The sequence below is a fragment of the Oncorhynchus gorbuscha genome, linkage group LG24 (assembly GCF_021184085.1).
Source record: "Oncorhynchus gorbuscha isolate QuinsamMale2020 ecotype Even-year linkage group LG24, OgorEven_v1.0, whole genome shotgun sequence".
Classification (NCBI taxonomy): Eukaryota; Metazoa; Chordata; class Actinopteri; order Salmoniformes; family Salmonidae; genus Oncorhynchus; species Oncorhynchus gorbuscha.
In genome coordinates, this window is record NC_060196.1 from 50,389,094 (window position 1) to 50,403,560 (window position 14,467).

General features: G+C 39.6%; 1 protein-coding gene across 1 annotated transcript; it reads left to right on the plus strand.

Moving 5' to 3' along the window:
• The first annotated feature begins 4,455 nt into the window (after positions 1 to 4,455).
• sem1 (SEM1 26S proteasome subunit) lies at positions 4,456 to 12,909 on the plus strand. Its single transcript, XM_046327589.1, has 3 exons — positions 4,456 to 4,614; positions 5,056 to 5,149; positions 12,657 to 12,909. The coding sequence occupies exons 1-3, from the start codon at positions 4,539 to 4,541 to the stop codon at positions 12,700 to 12,702; spliced, it is 216 nt and encodes a 71-aa protein (XP_046183545.1). The 5' UTR covers positions 4,456 to 4,538; the 3' UTR covers positions 12,703 to 12,909.
• Positions 12,910 to 14,467: the final 1,558 nt, after the last annotated feature.

The following is a 14,467-nucleotide window of genomic DNA, read 5'->3' on the forward strand; positions in this document are numbered from 1 at the left end:
CCTGTTGCTTAATGGGTACACTCACTGAGAGCACCGCTCACAGAAGGTAAGATGGTAAGAGTGTCCAAGTGCTTTTCACATATTCCAGAGCAGACTTGTCTGGGATCATAGGATAGCAGTATGGATGTAAAGTCAATGTGAAACTACAGGCTATTAGTAGTTTCTCATTCATCATTGGAATAAATAGCATTTTGTAATGTTGGAGACACCATATCATGGTGATTGAATTGACAAAAACAGTAACAAATGGGATGTAATGAGAAACCATTGTTATTTAAAAAGTAAATACGTAATATAGGTCCACACGTGTATTTGTATAAATGTTGAATGTAATTAATGTGCTGTCGTAAACATCCCATTTTTTCACATTTATTTTAATCAATATTATTAAAACACTAATCACATGAACTGTACAAGATGTGAATTGTAAACTGCATATTGTCTCGGTACTAACACATTGGAAAAGGGAACCCCCTGTGATAGAGGTGTCATTGTTCCCCCTGTGTTCACAGATCTGAAACAAGGAACCGGGGGTATTCCTGTACCTCTGTCTGTTTTTGGAACTCGAGATAGACGACCCCGCCCCCACAACATATTTAATTTCTACCTTGCTGATAGTATTTATCAGCGACGTCCTGATAAAAACAAAATATGCAATTTAAGCCTGAGCAGGGCTAAGCCGCCTAGGAGGACAGGATTACTTGGGGGCTGGTTGGGACAGACATCAGATTGTATTGTCATAAAGGGGCCATTGGCCTCTTGGCAAACTGTACCTCAAGCCCCAGATGACAGACCTTTTCAAGGCAGACAGTGGGAGAAAATATGAAACTTAAATTCTCCATGACAGACAAATTAATGAGTCACAAAATAAGAGAATAAAACAGAGAAAACTAACATTTATGTTAACCTCTCTCGCATACATTTATTCAAATTGATATTTTTGTTCCTTATTTGATCATCGTATTCATATTTCCCTTCAAAATAACTGGTCTTTTCTTTTATTAATGGAGAGAGGGTTCACCATACAAAACACAATGGCCCAGACATAGTGACTGGATGGGATTAAGTTTAATACCAAATCTTGACAGACATATCCTGGAAGCATATAAATCCCATCCAATTTTGGAAGAGAGCAAAGCTGACATGTTTTTCTGGGATTTACCTTATTAATTGGATGGTTAAGTCCATCTAATCCACTCTGATCGCTTACTTTGTCTCAGGGCTTTTTTTCTTCATTTTATATTCTACTGATTTTTTGCCACATTTAGGCTACCACATATCTAGGAACGTCTAAACAAAAAAATATATGATTCAACTGAATCGATATTGCAACAAATCTGTTATTTTATTTACACAAAAGACAGATGGAAATGAAAGAGAAATGACTTCATATGCAGACAAGGCAAAAACAAGTCAGAAGTCCCCCCGGCATTTTCCTACTCAGCTTTGAGTTGGTCTATTCTATGGGAAGAGGAGTATTTCTGGCATGTGGCACAATGCATGTCTGCAATGTCTGAATGACTGGAGGGGATGGAGTGATGGTCAGACAAAGGGCCCCGGGACAGGTCGACTAGACTGCTTCATCATCCTGTGTCGTCACTTTCCCTGGCATGGAAGAAGAGGTCTTGTCTGTCCCTAATCTGAAAGGGTGATCAGTCAGGTGAGAGCTGGGGGGGGACGGGGGGGGACGGTAGAGTAGGTGATGATGGTCTAGACTCTCTATGCACACCCTCAGGGCCATATAGTGATCTGGGTCAGGATAAAGGTCCAGGCAGCGACAGAGACAGACTGCCAGACTGGCTGGGCAGGCAGGGTTGGAGTCAGACTCCTCTGTCTCTGTGAAGACTTAGGGCCAGCCAGTCTGTCCTGAAGGGCTGTACGAAAGTCATGTATTTTCAGAGACGCAACACAGAGGAGAAAGTCTTGGAGTCTGGGCAACCCTTCAACCCTCTCTCCCTCCCTCTCTCCCATACCTGGGAGACTCCAGGCGCCACAGTGTAACTGCAGTCTCAGGTATGCTGCTGCAGGACACTACTACACTATCTTTCCAGGGTTCTATAGCCTGCCTGGAATCAGAAGAGTCATCCTTCTAGTGCATTCCATTCGATTCCTCTAATCTATTATATTCATTGTATGTGGTGTATGACGGTTTTTGGAAAAGCATTTTTTGATGGTTTTTCCCCAATCCCGATGCAGTATTCTCACATCAAACAAGAATTATCACATCAAATCTAACATGAAAGTATTTCCTCCAACTTGTTGCTGTGTAGTACAGCAGTGGCCTCTTCTTTTCCTTGTTCTGTTCTCCCTCCCTCTAATCCCCTTCCTCTTAATGTTGTGGCATTGTCATCATGTGTAAGGATTTAGGATGATTACAAAATAATTTGAAAATAGAATAAGTGAGCAGCCTACGTTGAGGTTCATCGTCTGTCAGCATGGTGACATCTGCAGGGGCAATTTTCATTGTGGTGAGTGTGGTTTTGTGGTCGATGTGCTCTCATTTATCTAAACTACATACTAAGCTGTGGCTGCTGGTTCATTATTCAAACAGGCAACATGGACAAGAATGCACATTTGTTCCTCAATGAAAAATATTCACTTAAATTTGGGTGATTTCTGTGTATTTTTTTGTGGGACCGAAGGACTGCGCAGGGCTTTGTGTTTTAAGTAAGAAGGATTTGAGTGTGATTATGCTTTGACAATGCTGCATTTACTTTTTCACAAATCATAAGTTTGACTGACTGATATTAAATAGTCTGAATTAGTTTAATTTTTACATGATTGTGAGCTACAGTTGACAAGATCATTTACCTGGTCCTTGCCTAAAAAATGACACAGTCTGGAACAAAGTACTGCAAAACAACCTGGAATGTTTCTTTCCAAGCCAGAATGTTGAATACGATTACATTTGAACTTACTCTCCACTCTACCAGTTGTCTGTGCGGTAGGTCCGTCAGATGGTCGACATTTTTTACAAAATATCCACAGGAAAGTATTAATTAGGCCACTTTTTAATAATAATAATATAATAACACATTTTATTTAGCGGACACATTTCAAGGTACTCAAGGACATCTTACATTAACAGTAGGCCTACATGATTGGTAAATAATGTATTGTGTCATTTTGGAGTCACTTTTTCACTAAATAAGAATAGAATACATTTGTTAACACTTCTACATTAATTATCCATGATTTCAGATAATCCTGAATGAATCGTGAATAATGATTAGTGTGAAAGTTACAGACACAAAAATATCATACCCTGAAGACATGCAAACCTCTCACCATTACAATAACAGGGGAGGTTAGCTTTTTTTGGGGGAGGGGGTGATATTTGTGAGTCTATCATTTTTTCAGTCATCATTATTCACGATTCATCCAGTAACATCTGTAATCATGGTAGCACCCACATTCATGTAGAAGTGTTTAGAAATATATTATATTCTTATTTACAATGAAAGTTACCCCAAAATTAGACATTACATTATTTACCATTCCTTTCTATTAGGCACAAAAATAATCTGAAACACACAGCAAACGGATCCAGCACATGTGGTGAGTCACAAGCTTGACATAGTAATTTCATGCAATGATTATGGAACCAAATACAAATCATTGTTTAATACACATGAACGTTTGTCCCAATACGTTTAATTTCAAATCTGTATGTACAGTATACTGAGAAGACACAGAAGGGGGGTAGGCCAGTAAATCATAGACCATAGGCTATAGATTATAGGCATCCTTGAAGAGGTGTGGGGGGGGCATTTCAGTTTCCTGGTGGCAGAGCAGCTGAAGGCCAGGACACCCACGGCGGAGAGGCGGAATGGGGGAGTGACAAGGAGACCATCAGAGTTGAAGCGGAGGGGGCAGGAGGGGGGATAGGCTGGGAGAAGGTCAGAGAGGTAGGTGCGTGGTTGGTTGTGGAGGGCTTTGTAGGTGATGAAAGGTCGCTGGTTGGAATATCCGAGTCGATGTATCAATGTGCCCTTGATGCCAAACTCTAACAATTGTTCGTTCTGATATTTATTTATGTATTTTTACCTTTGGATTATGTGTGTATTGTTTCGTTTTCTAGATATTATTCCTACACTGTTGGAGATAGAAACACCAGCGATAACATCTGCAAATCTGTGTACGCGACAAATAACCTGATTTGATTTGAGCACTTAAACCCTATTTTATCCCAGGGGTGCAGTACTACTATGGCTGACCCTGTAAAACAAACAACACATTTCACTGCACCTATCCGGTGTATGTGAAAATCAAAATAAATAAAACATGGTCTATTTTAGCCTATGCAAAAAACAGACACGAAAAATAACTCAACATAGCTACACATCAACATACAGTATGCTGATTTAAATTGTTTACCGTCGTGCAGAATCAGGAGCACCGTGTGACATGGGATTCTGTTGGCAGAGCAGTCTGCTCATGAGCAACCAGCCTTCTCTTGAACCTCCACTATCCCATAAACCCTTTCGCTGGAAGTCCATTTGTTCACGATAGACCCGCGCAACGAAAAGGCAGTGAACATGTCTGACAAGAAACAGACCGTAGATTTGGGATTATTAGAGGAGGACGATGAGTTTGAAGAATTCCCAGCCGAGGGTAAATTAATTCTAGTTCTATATGTTACTAATGTTAACCCGTTTTCACTGAATTTTTTTAATTTAGCGACTACTTCTCAGACTGGGCCCAACAGTGACTCGGCTAGCTAGTTTAGCAAGCTTGCTAGTTATGCTAACATGTAACTAGCTAGTGTGCTAGCAGCTAACCAGCTAGCTAGACACTTATGTTCACTGATAGCTTATTAGCGATTGTACTGGCGACAACTTTACATATTTAAACGTTAGCAAACTAAGGTCAACTATAAAGTAAACAGCACATAACATATAAAAGCCAGTTAATTAACTGTAACGCTAGTTAGCGTGCTACGTTGGCTAACTAGCTAGCGTAGTAACTAGTTGAGTAAGAGTTACTTGTTCGGTAGTTGCTTGTCAACTAACGTTTTATAATTTGTAATTCTCATAATTGTATTTATGTGTTCAGATTGGACTGGGTTGGATGAGGATGAAGATGCCCACGTGTGGGAAGACAACTGGGATGATGACAATGTAGAGGACGACTTCTCTAATCAACTAAGGTAAGCCACCTCCTTTTACTACCTTTTACTTATGACAAATCATTGTACCCCACTCAGCATCTCATCCCTAGAAATGAGAAGTACCACTCCGTTTAAGGGACACGATGCTTTGATTTTTGAGTAGACCTATATGATTTGACATTATATGGCAATGGTATCTAAAACAGTAAAAATGGTTATGCTAAATGTTTAGCCACAGCAGATTTCATCAGGCTTTAGATGGAGAGTCTGGGAGGAGAGGAGAGTACTTGGTAGTTGTAGGGTGTCCAATAAAAAATGCATGTTTTGACCAATGGGTAAAATAATGTTAATTGTGTAGATAATCCTCTAAGAAAACCAATGTTCCAAACCCTGCACCATTGAGAGCATATTGACTGTGTATCACAGCATGGTATGGCAACTGCTACAGAGGGTAGTACGTACATCACTGTGGCCGAGCTCCCTGCCCTAAAATGGTCAGATTCCAGTAGGGCGGTCCAAAACGTTAAAAAATTGTCTGTTCTTTTGACCAATCGATTGGTCTAAATGTTAAAACGTGTATTTTTCCTTATGTGTTTTAATCAAATCAACTATATTAACTGAGCTTGTGTGATGCTTTAAGCACACTGTTTGATTAAATATTTTAGACACACAAATGAAGAGGGAGCCTGACCGGTAATTGATTTGATTGTGCCAGGTGGGGCTCAGACTTACTGCACTGTGTAAGTGACTGTGACTAGCATCAGTTGCCTCTGTCCTCCCTGCTGCAGTGACCATCAGTGTTAATTGTGCTGTACGTGTTGCTGAATCTGCAACATAATTACAGCCATTTCTGACTTATTGAAAACTTTCCCTATTCCCTCAACCCTTGCTCTCAATAGGGCCTGACCTATAGCATATCATAATCACTACAATAAATTAGTTATAACTAACTCTGAACACCGTAACATAGAAATGGATGCAGGGGGCGTGACAAATAAACTCGAAACGGGGGAATGTTTATGCTACTGGTTGAGGTAAAGGGGAAGTCAGATATGTGTAATACATTTGACTAGTTGTGGATAATACTGGAGATCAAGAAAAATAAGGCAAGGAGCAAGCGCTGTGTGCATATTATATGCCAAACAGGTGCTGTTAGATTACAATATCAATTTCTGACCGTTTGGAACAATGTAAACAACACTAAATACATTTGAAATCGTACCAGAGGTTTTTATGTTCAGCTTTTATTATAGTATAATGACGACAATTGATCACATTCATTCGTGAATGCAATTTCCAAATGGGAAATGTTTTATTTATAATTTAAGCTAATCAGTGGTAAGTCATCATTCAGGGCAGGTAGGGCAGAGCTCATATTTTTTGTACATAAAAAAAATTGCCTGGGGGGTTGCTGGTTTTGCATGTAATTTTGGTATTAATACGTGTCACATATCAGTTTGCAAACAATGTGAAGATGTATATATATATATATATATTATATGAAATCATTGAGTTAATAAAGCCTCCATAAAAACATGGTCTTTTTTTTTGTAAGGCAGGTGTTTCAGCCTAGCTCGATCCTGACTAGTCTCCCAGTCCCTGCCTCAAATAAACATCCCAACAGCATGATGCTTCCACCACCATGCTTCACCGTAGGAATGGTGCCAGGTTTCCTCCAGACGCTTTGCATTCAAGCCAAAGAGTTCAATCTTGGTTTCATCAGACAATAATCTTGTTTCTCATGGTCTGAGAGTCCTTTAGGTGAAAGTTATTTGTTTCTGGCCATTTTGAGCCTGTAATCGAACCTGCAAATGCTAATGCTCCAGATAGTCAACTAGTCTAAAGACTAGTTTTATTGCTTCTTTAATTAGAACAACCGTTTTCAGTTGTGCTAACATAATTGCAAAAGGGGTTTCTAATGATCAATTAGCCTTTAAAATTATAAACTTGGATTAGCTAACACAACGTGCCATTAGAACACAGGAGTGATGGTTGCTGATAATGGGCCTCTGTATGCCTATGTAGATATTCCATTAAAAAAATCAGCCGTTTCCAGTTATAATAGTCATTTACAACATTAACAATGTCTACACTGTATTTCAGATCAATTTGATGTTATTTTAATGGACAAAACAATGTGCCTTTCTTTCAAAAACAAGGACATTTCTAAGTGACCCCAAACTTTTGAACGGTGGTGTATATATTTTTTTCTATTGCACGACTAAAGATGTCTCGGTGGACCCAACAGCCCGTCGACTAAATGGGGTCAGCCCTAGACTCAAGCCACCCTAGTCATAGACTGTTCTCTCTGCTACTGCATGACAAGCGCTATCGATGCACCAAGTCTGGAACCAACGGGACCCTGAACAGCTTCTACCTCGATGCCGTAAGACTGCTAAATAGTTAGTCCCGGTAGCTATTGGTTATCTGGATTGACCCTTTTTATATATATTTTGAGTCCTCATACACTGCTGCTACTGTTTATTATCTCTCCTGTTTCCTCGTCAGTTACCCATATGTACATATCTACTTCAATTACCTCGTACCCCTGCACATCGACTTGGTACTGGTACCCTGTGTAAATAGCCAAATATCCTTATTCATTCTATATTTCGTTGTCTTTTTTACTCTGCTTTGTTGGAAAGGTAAGCATATCACTGTTAGTCTACACCAGTGGTCACCAACCTTTTCTGAGTCAAGATCACTTTCGCAGTCAAAAAGAAAGCTGAGATCTACCGCACAGATTCAAATAAAAAATAAACATCTTAAGTATAACCTAATAACAGTTCTGTAGGAAGGAGGTTTGTGCAGTAGGCCTCGTACATTATTACAGCATATTGGCTATCTGCCTGGCCTGCCAATATTGTTCTTTTCAAACTCGATTAGATTTCAAAACTCAAGCTTTGATAAGAAAATAGATCAGTTGGTGTATCACTTCCGAGGTACAGCTGAGACTAAATTGAAGTAATTTTCAAATTGGCTTTTTTATTTTTCCTGTGCTGATGGTACCTGCATCTGATGGTCATGGTGTTTTCAAGACAACTGGGAACTCGCAAGCTCAACAAAGATGCCAGAGTTTTCGACTTGGAATTCTGAGTTGGAGGACGTTCAGAACGAATTTTCCCAGTCTGATCAATTTTTTATTTGACTTCCCAGTTGTCTTTAACACTTGGAAGTTGAAGATTTCCGAGTTCTCACTTGTTTTGAGCACTACGTTAGTAGTAGAGGTCGACCGATTAATCGGAATGGCCGAATAATTAGGGCCGATTTCAAGTTTTCATAACAATTGGAAATCAGCGTTTTTGCACACCGATTTGGCCAATTAAAAAATAAGTATTATATATATATTTTTTTACACCTTTTATTTAATCTTTATTTAACTAGGAAAGTCAGTTAATAAGAACACATTCTTATTTTCAATGACGTCCTAGGAACGGTGGGTTAACTTCCTTGTTCAGGGGCAGAACGACAGATTTTTACCTTGTCAGCTCGGGGATTCAATCTTGCAACCTTACAGTTAACTAGTCCAACACTCTAACCACCTGCCTCTCATTGCACTCCACGAGGAGGCTGCCTGTTACGCAAATGCAGTAAGCCAAGGTAAGTTGCTAGCTAGCATTAAACTTATCTTATAAAAAACAATCAATCAATCATAATCACTAGTTAACTACACATGGTTGATGATCTTACTAGTTTATCTAGCTTGTCCTGCGTTGCATATAATCGATGCGGTGCGTATTCGTTAAAAAGGACTGTCCTTTCTTCAATGTGTACCTAACCATAAACATCAATGCCTTTCTTAAAATCAATACACAGAAGTATATCTTTTTAAACCTGCATATTTCGCTAAAATAAATCCAGGTTAGCAGGCAATATTAACCAGGTTTAATTGTGTCACTTCTCTTGTGTTCATTGCACGCAGAGTCAGGGTATATGCAACACTTTGGGCCACCTAATTTGCCAGAATTTTACGTAATTATGACATAACATTGAAGGTTGTGCAATGTAATAGGAATATTTAGACTTATGGATGCCACATGTTATATAAAATACAGAAAGGTTCCGTATTTCACTGAACGAATAAACGTCTTGTTTTCGAGATGATAGTTTCCGGATTCGACCATATTAATGACCTAAGGCTTGTATTTCTGTGTGTTATTATGTTATAATTAAGTCTATGATTTGATAGAGCAGTCTGACTGAGCGATGGTAGGCACTACCATCGTTTTGCCAGCAGCTCTTCGCAATGCCGTTTATGACTTCAAGCCTATCAACTCCCGAGATTAGGCTGGTGTAACCGATGTGAAATGGCTAGCTAGTTAGCGGGCTGCGTGCTAATAGCGTTTCAAACGTCACTCGCTCTGAGACTTGGAGTAGTTATTCCCCTTGCTCTGCATGGGTAATGCTGCTTCGAGGGTAGCTGTTGTCGATGTGTTCCTGGTTCGAGCCCAGGTAGGGGCGAGGAGAGGGAGGGAAGCTATACTGTTACACTGGCAATACTAAAGTGCCTATAAGAACATCCAATAGTCAAAGGTATATGAAATACAAATGGTATAGAGAGAAATAGTCCTATAATTCCTATAATAACTACAACCTAAAACTTCTTACCTGGGAATATTGAAGACTCATGTTAAAAGGAACGACCAGCTTTCATATGTTCTGAGCAAGGAACGTGAACGTTAGCTTTCTTACATCCCACATTGCACTTTTACTTTCTTCTCCCACACTTTGTTTTTGCATTATTTTAACCAAATTGAACATGATTTATTTGAGGCTAAATTGATTTTATTGATGTATTATATTAAGTTAAAATAAGTGTTCATTCAGTATTGTTGTAATTGTCATTATTACAAATAAATAAAAAATGTCAGATTAATCGGTATCAGCTTTTTTTTTGGTCCTCCAATAATCGGTATCGGCATTGAAAAATCATAATTAGTAGTGTCTTTCACAGTCTCTGCTCTCTCCTTCCTTTCCTCCAGTGAGACTGACCAGAGAGAGGGGACACTGTCTTCCACCTGATGGTGGAATTCTCGTCGCACCGAACCAGCCTCAGGCACAAATTCATGTTGTTCCTATTACCAGAGAAAGGGAAATATTCCTCCATATTAAAATGAACACGTCAAGCTGTTAATATTTATAAAAGCGCAGGGCTATCGATACACTTGGCTACTCAGTCATTGCAGCTGCAGCGCAAGTTTTATGCTTTGTAATAGTGTTGAACTAAAACAATGACTGCTTTTAACTTGAACTCACTCATAGAAACAGCAGCTCTTTGCGGTATTCATTGACAGTCTCTCTGGTCATGGTTATAAAAGTTAGGAAATCTCACGTAGGCTAGTAATCAAACTTCTGTGGCCATGGTCGTCGAAGCTGTAGGAACGATGATTTGAGCTATCCGATTGGCCAGCGCAGTAGGCGAATTAGATTTAGCCACAGCTCTCCTGGTCCATTGGGCAGACAGTTATTTATTTACATTTTTTTCATACAAATTATGTTTCCAAAATAGAACACTTTGTGCCTACCCGGTGCGCAGGGCTTCTGAATCAACTTCACTTACTGCCAACAGAGGAAAAAACTAAAGGAGTGCAAGCCTTTGACTTTTCTACAGAAATGTTTGGTGATTGACTAGGAATGCCTTGAAGATCAACCACTGATCTACACCTTTTACAACCTTTTTTTAATGTCTATCATAATCCATTCAAAAGTTTTGGGAGTTTTTGCCCTTGTATGATGGTCAGAATTAGGGTGACTAAATCAAAAAAGAGGTTAAAAACCCTGGAAAACTGCATCGCATCAGCTGGGCTGGATTCTGTGCAAGAATTAAGGCTGCTGGCTACCTGACAGGCTCACTTCCCTGTTGAACTCGTCATATTTCTTATCCAATCAGCTGGACATAACAATATAGAGGCAAGATAGATATCAATTTTGAGACATGGCATAGTATTTTCATATTACAAAATGCTTTTCATATTTGAAATTCTTGTTATTTTTCAAAGATTTCTCACGCTTGTTTTTGTATCTCTGAAATGTCAATGAGCACTGAGCATATACCAAGCTTTTACATTTAATTCAGCTCGTTTCATGCTAATTCTGTTTTTTGCGACCCGCGGTAACAACTTTGACGTGGACGGCCACAAAATGTGAAATCCTCAAAAGTTGTTAAGAGAAACCTGCACCGCTATGTCAACCGAGCTCAGTGTTTATTATCTAATGTATTAGTTTACGAAATCTGACATTTAGGGCATAATGTTAATGTTACGTCAGAGAAAATCCCCACTGAATCATTCAGAACATAAAGAATCACATTTGTCTTGGTAAAATGTATTTTATGACATAAGGGAGTGAAATTTCATCACCAAAATGTGTTTTCATGTAGTCTTTTTATCAATGCTTCATGAATGGTGAGTGGTGATCTGATTCTTGAGTTGATAGCATCCAAGCGTACCAGGACCATTCAATCGGACACTCTCGTAGAAATTCGACTTCCCGAGTCGGAAATAGCCGAAACCTCTATAAATGACCCTCCTAAATCAGAGTTCTAAGTGGGAAACTCAAACCAGAATGATGATACCAGAGTTCACGAGTTGTGACGTTTCATCACTGAGCTTTCACCTTCCTTTCCAAGAAGATGGTAAAACGCAGCCATTTACAACCTTGATGATATAGCCTACTTAATTTGATCCATCCAATCTATTGTTTGACATACTGTCAAAGTAAGCAAGCCAATTGAATAACATTAGCCATCCTATTCGTCTAGCTAAATTCAAGATTAAATCTCATTTGGTAGAAGTTGTTCCGATTTCAAAAGAACCTCTGATGCTTTCGTGACATGTTTCAGAGTTCACCAACTGAGCGTTAGGAGAATGCATCGTTTCAGGTGGATGAGGCATTCTGTTGTCTGGATAAGCCTGATGAAGGCTCCTGCTTCCAGCTGTTCATCTTCGTGGTGTCTCTTTTCTTACATAGAGAGACATTTGTCAGCATAATTGCGTGTAATTTGTTAATGATTATGCAGGCTTTGAATAATACAGACAGTCTACAATGTGTGCTTCTCGAGTAATTGTCAGCAATATGTGTTTTTATTTATGGACATGTTTAGGCTACTCTTGTTGAATATTCAACTGTTGTATTGACTTGAAGTGGCCAGTCTGTTTTCATTTTTGAGTGTAAGCTACTTCAGACAATTATATTGCATTGTTTTATTCAAACCTTTGATGGCTGCTATTAAGACATTTATAGAAGACCTCATATATGATTATGTTATAAGTCTATAACCTAAGTACAAGTAGGCCGTAGTTGCCTGCGTTGTATTTCTTCAGTTGTATATTAAGAACTCTTTTCTCAATCAACATAGATGGCCACTTGTACTTTAACCTCCGGCACTGCTTAGATGTGTTCCAAATGGTATCCCTTTCCTTACTTTTGATCAGGGCCCATAGGGTTCTGGTTAAAAGTAGTGCACTAATTGGGGAATAGTGGGCCATTTGGGACATAACCCTTGTAATCACCTCAATTGGCTGATCCTTTTTTTTTCTCTCTGCAGAGCGGAGCTGGAGAAACATGGGTACAAGATGGAGACGTCGCAGTAGCCGCTGAGTCCACACGGCTGTTGAGATTGGATAGGGATGGACTTGATGTTTTTTATATTTATAACATCATACTTCAAATGGAGCATGTTTAACATGCTAAACTCGCACACATTTTTGTACGAAACCTTAGCAAGAATAAGGTGTTTCACGAGTAAATCCCCCCCCCCTCAGAGTTATGTACACATTAAAGATGGTTCTGTTCAAGTACCCGTTCGTTCACATACTCTTATTTATGCACATTTTCCATCTCTTTATATATAATCAGCTGGTCAGTTACTGCTTTAATATAAATCCATATTTTACAGTGTTATGTTTTTACTATAAAGACCACTTTGGTCCAGGGCTTTGGTTTAACATCCATTTAAATACCACTTTTTGTTAGAGCCATTGATTTAAAATGTAGCTTTACTGCCTGCGCAACACTTAACCTACGTTTTAATGGTCCAGTAATTATTGGCCTGTGTGACACACTCCATCTATTTTAATCCACAATATGAATGTTGCATGATGTTAGTAAAGAGTCAAGTGCTGCACTGCACATTTTTCCATTGTAATGCTCTTAGTTTGAAAACTACCACCCATTTTTCACATGGTCACTCTCCAATATTAAACCATTCAATGAACAGGTGTGTGTCAGTCAGAAGTGGATGGAGAGACACACACACACACATGCAGTGAGATTTGTGCATAAATTGTGTGCACAGTGTGTGGGTGGGTGTGTGTAGGATGATCCACACACAGGGATGCGTGTTCCCCTCTGCTGTCTACATGCCCTTTGAGCTCATGGCGTTGGGCTGGGTCTCAGTCTCAAGGAGAGATTATCCACTGCCGTGTTTGTCAGGGGCAGGGAGGTGGTCTCAGCATGGGGGCCCCTGCCCTGCCTGGGCCTGCCCTACTCCCGACCAGGCCCTGCTTTTCTGGCTCCGTGCAGCAGGGACCCCCGCACTGAGCCGGAGGACAATTTAGCCCAGCCACACTCGCCCCAGCAAAATGATTTCGCTGCATTTGTGGACTCTCAGTCCCACAGTCTTAATGAGAAGAAATGGATGTCAATATAACCTGCTGCCTGCCAGCCTGCTGTGGAGTGGAGAGCTGCTTCCTCTCCTCCAGTGTTGCTCCCTCTGCTCTTTATATGTTGCTGGTAGACCTGCGATAGCTTGTTAGAATAGCCATTAGGAAAGTCTTTTACACATACTGTTTTCCAGTGTTTCTCTACATATTATTGATTATGGTTGTATTATTAGATACAGTCCTGATTTCCTGTTCAAACCAAAATGGGTTAATTTATCTAATCTATCCTCCACCACTGTAGGCAAAACAGACCATCCTGTTCCCTGTCTTTGCCAGATGATTTTACATCTGATCTATTGCTCATGGCTGCTGTTTGTAATGGCGTGTCTCTTTTTACGGTATGTTCTCTGATATTTGTGAAGTTGCACAGGTGTAAGTCCTCAAGATGAGAGGGTATCTCCCCAGAGGTTATAGCTCCCTCTTCACCAGTGATTATGCCAAACACTCGTCTGCAGACCACAATCCAACCGCTCCCTTGTGTGTAAAGCCCTTATGACACTTTCTGATTTCGCCAACTGTTCAGAATGGAATTTCAATTAGTCCAAAATTAACATTTGCTGTCTTTAGACTTTATAGACCCCATTTGAACTTGCAGTTGTGGGTACTACTAGTGCAATATAAAATGTATACATTTTTTAATTTAGGATGTAGGACTAAGATTGACACATTACAAAGATGCTCACGTTTACTTCTG

Coding starts and splice junctions, on each gene's coding strand:
- sem1 (XM_046327589.1), top strand. CDS start 4,539: ATGTCTGACAAGAAACAGACCGTAGATTTGGGATTATTAGAGGAGGAC. Junction 4,615..5,055: donor TGAAGAATTCCCAGCCGAGG/GTAAATTAATTC, acceptor TTATGTGTTCAG/ATTGGACTGGGTTGGATGAG. Junction 5,150..12,656: donor GACTTCTCTAATCAACTAAG/GTAAGCCACCTC, acceptor TTCTCTCTGCAG/AGCGGAGCTGGAGAAACATG.